Source organism: Galeopterus variegatus, unplaced genomic scaffold, assembly GCF_000696425.1.
Source record: "Galeopterus variegatus unplaced genomic scaffold, G_variegatus-3.0.2 Scaffold2184, whole genome shotgun sequence".
In the NCBI taxonomy this organism is placed as follows: Eukaryota; Metazoa; Chordata; class Mammalia; order Dermoptera; family Cynocephalidae; genus Galeopterus; species Galeopterus variegatus.
In genome coordinates this window covers 253,360-262,006 of record NW_007728295.1, presented here as the reverse complement: position 1 = coordinate 262,006, position 8,647 = coordinate 253,360, and the positions used below count along the sequence as shown (strand labels likewise).

At 32.8% G+C, this 8,647-nt stretch overlaps 1 protein-coding gene across 1 annotated transcript in view; it reads right to left on the bottom strand.

The window, feature by feature from the left end:
• LOC103597074 (receptor-type tyrosine-protein phosphatase delta) overlaps positions 1-8,647 on the bottom strand; it is a gene marked incomplete at its 3' end in the record, with an annotated part of 296,277 nt that overhangs the window by 53,095 nt on the left and 234,535 nt on the right. The window contains exons 11-12 of the mRNA XM_008580873.1: positions 4,924-5,057; positions 3,042-3,186 (exon numbers count right to left, since the gene is read on the bottom strand). Coding sequence (XP_008579095.1) covers positions 3,042-3,186; positions 4,924-5,057 — 279 coding nt within the window. The remainder of the gene's footprint in view (positions 1-3,041; positions 3,187-4,923; positions 5,058-8,647) is intronic.

Genomic DNA, 8,647 nt, shown 5'->3' with positions numbered 1-8,647 from the left:
GGCAACAAAACGAAAATAAGGCTTCAAAACTGAAATTTTTAAAGACAAATTTATGTACCTTGGCTTAGTAATATGAAGAAACCAAAAAAAAAAAAAAAAAAAAGAATAAGTGACCAAAAATAAGTGATAAATAATGGGTGGGGAATATGTGAAAATGAAATCTTGAGATAACAGAGCCTCAAATAAAATTACCTACCTGCGATTTAATTTTATTCTTCTAAACCAATCCCTCAGTATCCTCCACCCCCACTATATTATCTAGCTTCAAAAACCTGCAAATAACATTAGATTTTTTACGTGAGAGTGTGATGATGCTTAGCAGATGTTCCAAGTTTTCATTTCTATACTCTAGAATGAGGACGATTCATATAAAATATTCATTTGTAAAAGGATTCTTAAGCATGAAAAGTTACAGTAACTGCTAGATGCCCTTCTACCAATTCCAATTTTAAAAAAAGGAAAGAAATAAAAGCCCAACAAACATAAAAGGGTTCACTCTATCTGAAAAACTGAGTCTGCCTGAGCAGTTTTAATAAAAAGTGTGAAGCTAACATTGATCATCGCCCATATACAGTGAGCATGCAGAATCAATAAAGAATGAAAATGCACAGTTCAAGATTTACCTACCCGAGGGTAATGTCAGGCTTGTTGATTCTGACTGTAACTTGTACTTACCCTACGTCAGCTTTCAGCTTTTTTATTATAACTCTTCTTGAGACACCATTGCTAGTAAAGAATTAGATCCCACCAGCAAATTTTGGTAAAATCATAATAATCATCTATCCCTTACAAAATGTCAATAACATAGCCATTAAAAAGAACCATTTTTAAAAAAAACTCAAGAACTACCTGAAAATATATGACCTATATGCAAAATTTCTTTCATTTTGTACATAATTATTCATACAAAGTAGGGTTTACATAAAGTTAAAAGATATATTTTCTTACTGCCCATCCTAAGATAAACTGGTCACCTTCCGAACAACTATTTTCCATCAAATTAACCAAAGATATCATAAATAACAAATAAAGAACAAAACTATTATAATTTTTAAAATTTAATAATGTACTCATATGTTCCTAAAGAAGAACGAACAAGAGAGACATACAAATAAATATGCACATATATATTTTTTAAGGCTATATATGGTAGAGTGAATGAAGCGATCTTAATTTTTGTATTTGAATATGTAGTTTGGGGATTTACTTAGACTTTGTGACTCTTCGTATTATGGAGTACCAGGTGGATCTAATTGCTTAGAGGATTATCCTTCTTTCTTAATTTACATGCCTTGTGTTCACTGCTACAGTCAATCAAAATGAAAAGCTTTCCGTACTGAGGAGAAAGAAATCCTCATAAGACAGTCTTATAAATTTGGAATACGATTTGCAAAATCACTAGAATATCATTTTTAGTGATTCTGGCAAGAGGTTCTTATATCTGAAATTATAAAACTATTTTATATGCATTATCATTTTTCATAACAAATTGAGTTGTTCATGTAACAGCAAGGACTCATTTGTAATTCTTTTAAAAATCTGATTTGGTTTTCACCAGACTGCTACCTTCAAACTTCCTAGTCTGTGAGAATATCTTCAACACCAATTGAAACTTTCACTTTGATAAAGAATAAACCTTTTGATGTGGTTATCAAAAGTCCATTTGATACTTATGTATGTATATATGTAAAAAAGTGAGGTTTGTCAACCATGCAAAATAGAATATTGAAGCATGTAGCATTTATTTCAATTAAATGTCTGATTTTAAGAAATTATCTTCTACAACATTATTAGCTTGCCTGGAATTCAAAGCAGACATACAGAAACTACATTAATTTATAAGCTTCAGTTTTTAAATGAGAGGAAATTTTAAGGGAGTAAACTCTTATTACTAATAGGTTAAGCAATACAATTCTAATACTTTCCATGTGAATGATGATGTTTTAATTAGGAGGGAGAATATAACTTTTATCATCAAAAATACCTGAAAGATTTTAAGTCCCTATTGAAAATAAAATGATGGAAGACTTGCTTCTATGAAAGGAAATTAACCTTTTAAAAAATATGTTTTATGTTTGCCGATAGGCCTAAATATGAGGTCCACAGAGCATCCTCTTGAGAAAAATTCAATGTATTTATATTATATGTATAGATCTATTGCATATATCACCATGTCAAAAAGCACAGATAAAATATCACCAAAAAAATCTAAGAAAACTCCATAAACTCTTCAATGCAAGGTAAATAGTTGTTTGTAGACTAATTGTAGATACTTATTAATAAAGAGCAAACAATGGTATTATAAGCGACCAATCTTTCCAAATACAACCTACTATGTAATACTTTATGCAAAACAATGTGCTCATGATACAATGAGCCCCCACTATGATAAACACAACTATGCTGAAAGGCAACAGTTCCAAACAAGAAATTGAACCTGGGAAACAAAATACAATTTAGGATTCCAAATGTGTTCGTGAATTTATTACTAAATTTGTCCAATTACAAACTTTCTGTGAATGCTCCATACTTCCACATGTACTACTTGCAGAATTATTAAGAAACTAGTCATAAGAACTGAGCTATGCTCTGAGTAGGAACAAGTGTGAAATAAAGACTTGCTAGCAAAGTTAAAACCTGTGTGCTTAAAAAAGATAAAATTTTGTCTTTTGCTGCCTCTTGAGTTTGCTCATCTCTCTGATTATTTTGCAATATTCTCATCCCGAATTTTGCTTTACAGCATTATATTCATTACATGAAGCCCAATCTAACTTCTTTTACCCACTTTTCATCACAGGGCTAACTTCCTCGAAATTATTTCAATTTAAGAAGTGGAAAAATGGAGTCTGTTCTGTTATTCGGACCAAGTTTGCAACCAACACTGTTCACGGTTGTACTCTAATCCCCAAAGGTAGATGCTCACTAGCATACAGCCTACTGACTATGAAGCATATTAGCAGGTCTGTTTGTTGGTAGTGGTAAAAGCCAACAATAACTACTAGTGAATAAAGGGCAGAAAGTAAGCAAAGAGAGACACCTACTTGACTGCATGGTTCTAGCTGATATTTCAGCTGTAGAAGCACCCAGGCCTTGAGGAGAACGTGCAGCCAGACGGAAATAGTACAAGCTGTTTGGTTTCAGCCCTTGCAGCCTATAAGATGTCCCTGGCTCAATGGTAATCCGTTGCTGTAACAAGAGAATTTGGTCATTTTCATCAAGATTCATGCAAATATTTTTCATCACAGCCTGGAACATCATATTTCTGTCATCAGGATTATAATGTCATTGAAATATCACACCCACAAGAAAATTAACAGTGAATATCAAAGGATATACTAGGGGAATTATATAATGAAAATATCAGTGTTTAAGGCAAAGTTTCCACAAACATAAGGTAACTGCAATAAGGAAAGCCAGAGATCTGTGTTGACATAGTTATCCAAATGCATCAGAGAAGAGGGAGACTGAGGGGCCGACACTCATGGGTATGTTCTACCCTAAAGATGTGTACACTGTCGAAACTAACACCATCCCCCAATAGTATAATATGCCCACTATGTGCAATTTTAATTGAAAGATGTCTAGCTCACTTCCTGTGACCATCTATAATCTAAATAGGTGGCAAAGAAAATATACCAGAAGTAGCAACAGTAACTAGTATACAGTTTACAAGAGGTTGCTATAAAAGAGATCTGAAATTACCAAGATCTGATAGGATGAAAATCAGATGCTAGTCACTAAAGAAACGTGGATAATTCCTATGAAATCATATTATTACTCTAGGTTGATGTAAAATAACTTAAAAACTTCCTTTCTTTTTGAATATAAAATCCACAGCTGGAAAAAGAAATTCATGAACTTTTCTGTAACTTTGAATATTATAAAGGACTTCTGAAATATGACTTTTTTAATAGAATGCTATAACTCTTAGTTTCCATGCTTGAAATATGCCTTTGCATTTTTGCACAAATGTAGCTGTCTATGGACAATTAATCTCAGGTAGAACATTAGCCTGTAGTAGACCTTCAAATACAAGCACATACGTACACTATTAATGGCATAAATAATCTTAAGGCTTTTTATCAAACAGTGTTTGCTATTCACACTAACAAATCAGTAAAGAGGAATTTAAACATAAAATTAAAGAAAACATCTGTAGGGTGTTCTGGCTTGCAAATACAAAAGCTTTCAGAAATTGTAGGTTCATCAAATAAGAAATAGATTCCCTAAACAAACAGTGGTAAAGCACAGTAGTTGTGCCAATGATACAAGAATCCATAGTATTCTTAAAGGACTGCCCTTCTCCTTTACTCTTTGTGTTTATTTATATATTTATTTTAGCTTGGTGGTGGTAAAGACTGTAAAAAGTTCCTGTCTGTATATGTATTCATTATATTACCATGTTTCTCTTTTCAGTAACTCAATTTCCACGCTTTCTACGGTCGATCTACTGCTATTTCATTTGTACAGCATACTCAAACTTTATATATACTTACAATCATTATCAAGTAATTTTTAGCATACGAATAAACATTTGTTATGGGGCTTACTTCTCTGAAACCAGTCTGGACAAATTCATCTAGCCGAGGACTTTTATTAGTATGTAAAGAGCTCATTTTGTCATGTGTCTTCACAGTGACTTAAGTACTTTAATGCATTAGAGAAATAAAGTCCTCAAGTCTCATGTTGTATCTATTCTTCTACAACCTCATACTTCTTTAATAAGAAACTTGGAAACCTGAACTTTCAATAGGAGCAGTAATTGTTTTGTTCTGTTTTTCCCCAAAGGCTCCGAATAACTATTCTGGTTTTTCAGTCAAGTTCCTCTTTTGATCAATAAGTCTCTTCCACCAAGGTCCTCTATAGATATATGACCAGGAACTTGGGTAATGCACAGGAGTAAAGTAGTGGCCAATGTCTTACCTCCTCTCCATGCTCTCCATCTTTGTAGACCAATTCATAGCTGGCTATGGTGTCTGAACGTGGAGGTGTCCAAGAGAGCAAAATACTTGTTTCAGACTCAGGTTCTGCTTTGAAATTTAGTGGCTGCCCTGGTACTAAAAACAAGGAGGCAAAGGATTGAATTCACCATCACCATGAGTATTCACAAGTTCTTCCATTAGTGCATCCATTTAAACCTTTCAAAATGTGTCCAAGTGTATATCAGCTTAATGGAGAACTGAGTTCCTTACAGTGTCCAAATTAACCTCTTTGTATACAGCCCATTTTTCCTCCTCCAAGGGGCAAGAACGATGCTATACTGTCCTTGAGTATTTAATATCTATATGAGATATAGTGGAATTAACAAGTACAGAATATATCAGTCTCTGATTTCAATTTTAAGATATAATTATTTACTTCATATTACTGTTAGTAAGAAATAAGATGGTTTACATAATGCACTTGTAATATTATATAAAACATAACAAATGCTAAATACATTAAAGCTACTGTTATTTACAACTGAATGGGACTTATTCTCTAGCACTACATGTAACACTCAAAATTATTTTCAATTAGGTTTATGAAATCCCATGTTTACTCCATTAACAAAACCTACAGGCAACCAGAATCACCTAGCGTTTTTTCTTACCAATGTACATTTGGAAAAAGAGGTTAAAAAAAGGGAAAAAACTAAACGTATCACTTACAAATAATTACTTCTAATCCCTAAATTAGTTATAGACCTAACACAAACATAATATCGTCCCTACTGACACAGAGCTAAACTACTACAGGAATTATAAAGTTTACAGAATACTATTATTATTGGAAATATGATAACTCATCACAGGTCATCTATAAACTTTAAGTTAGTCATGAAATCTATGGAGCAATTTGGAAAACCTATCAATCAGATGTAATAAAGAATGTGAACTCTATACAGTTTAAAACACCATGCTCAAATGTTGTACTAGAATAAGTTTTATTAACCCAAACTTCCTATTCAACACCTAACCTCATTAGTTGTCCTATATCCATTATATACAAGGCTGACATTTGTCAGGGTGTCACTGGAACTCTGATCTTATATTGTTCTTAGCCAATATCTGCTCTGATTGATGTCCATGCCTTGCCACCTGTTAAATATTTTGATCACCCTTGATATTATGCCATGTTTCAACATATTCTCACAAGTTCAAATTCGGTGCACATTTAGTAAAAGGGGTAAATAATACTTTATGCCAGAGGGGAAAAGAACATCTAAAGCTTGTTTCTGGCAATTTGAAAACAAACATTGTAAAATATACATAAAATTGTATAATTTATAGGTGATATATGACATAATTTTTAAAAATAATGCTTGAAGTATCATTTTTACAGGAAAAGAGGCCTTGGAGATATAAATGTATTGTTTTCTTTTTCTTACAGTCATCTCTCTGCGGTATGACTTTAAAAAATGTCCTTTGTTTAAAGAGAGATTAAATGTCTAAAGACTTCTACAAGTATAATTTCTAGAGTCCGTAACAATAATTTTATTCCTCCGCTTGGCTCGTCAACCTGTATGTGCGTGCGTGTGTGTGTGTGTGTGTGTGTGCATGCGTGCGCGCATGCATGCTCACGCATGGGCACTCATGTTTGGACTGATGTTTAAGGCCACAAATAATCAGTGCTTCATATTTCTAGTTGCCTTCATCACCTTTTCTCTCTTTTTTTTTTAAATCACAGGCCTTTAAATTCTCATTAATTGCATGCCTCTAGGAACTTACTTTCTGAACAGGGTATCAATTTTTTTTCCCAGTACCTGCCCAGTGGATGACCTAACACAATCATTCAGATTGAGAGATTGAGAGGCAGAGACAAAAGATAAAAGATCAAGGAGCAAAAATAAATAAATAATAAAAACATAAAAACAAAAGACAAAAGAACAGAGGGGAATAAAAACAAATAGACAAATCACAAAGCAAATGGAAAATGTATTATTTCTAAAAGGAAAACAACAAAAACACTGGCAGGATCAACAGTGGAAGCCAAGATGGGGAGCCAGATGGATGGGGAAATGATGATTNAACAAGTACAGAATATATCAGTCTCTGATTTCAATTTTAAGATATAATTATTTACTTCATAATACTGTTAGTAAGAAATAAGATGGTTTACATAATGCACTTGTAATATTATATAAATCATAACAAATGCTAAATACATTAAAGCTACTGTTATTTACAACTGAATGGGAACTTATTCTCTAGTACTACATGTAACATTCAAAATTATTTCCAATTAGGTTTATGAAATTCCACGTTTACTCCATTAACAAAACCTACAGGCAACCAGAATCACATATCATTTTTTCTTACCAATGTACATTTTGAAAAAGAGGTTTAAAAAAGGGAAAAACTAAACATATCACTTACAAATAATTACTTCTAATCCCTAAAATAGTTATTGCACTAGACCTAACACAAACATAATATCGCCCCCACTGACACAGAGCTAAACTACAACACAAATTATAAAGCTTACAGAATACTCTTATTATTGGAAATATGATAACTTGTCAGAGGTCATCTATAAACTTTAAGTTAGTCACGAAATCTATGGAGCAGACAATTTGGAAAACCTATCAATCAGATGTAATAAAGAATATGAACTCCATATAGTTTAAAACACCATGCTCAAATGTTGCACTAGAATAAGTTTTATTGACCCAAACTTCCTATTCAACACCTAACCCCATTAGTTGTCGTATATCCATTATACACAAGGCTGACGTTTGTCAGGGTGTCACTGGAACTCTGATCTTATATTGTTCTTAGACAATATCTGCTCTGACTGATTGGTGCCCATGCCTTGCCACTTGTTAAATATTTTGATCACCCTTGATATTATGCCATGTTTCAATATGCCATGGCTGAACATATGTCCACATTCTCACAAATTCAAATTCTGTGCATATTTAATAAAAGGAGTAAATAATACTTTACACCAGAGGGGAAAAGAACATCTAAAGCTTGTTTCTGGCAATTTGAACACAAACATTGTAAAATATATATAAAATTGTATAATTTACAGCTGATATATGACAATTTTTAAAAATAATGCTTGAAGTATCATTTTTACAGGAAAAGAGGCCTTGGAGATATACATGTATTGTTTTCTTTTTCTTATAGTCATCTCTCTGTGGTATGACTTTTAAAAATGTCCTTTGTTTAAAGAGAGATTAAATGTCTAAATACTTATACAAGAATAATTTCTAGAGTCCGTAACAATAATTTTATTCCTCCGCTTGGCTTGTCAACCTGTATGTGCGTACGTGTGTGTGTGTGTGTGTGTGTGTGTGTGCGCACGTGCATGCTCATGCATGGGCACTCATATTTGGACTGACGTTTAAGGCTTCATATTTCTAGTTGCCTTCATCACCTTTTCTCTCTCCTTTTTTTTTTTAAATCACAGGCCTTTAAATTCTCATTAATTTCATGCCTCTAGGAACTTACTTTCTGAACAGGGTATCAATTTTTTTTTGTGGATGACCTAACACAATCATTCAGATTGAGAGATTGAGAGGCAGAGACAAAAGATAAAAGATCAAGGAGCAAAAATAAATAAATAAATAAATAAATAATAAAAACATAAAAACAAAAGACAAAAGACAAAAGAACAGAGGGGAATAAAAACAAATAGACAAATCACAAAGCAAATGGAA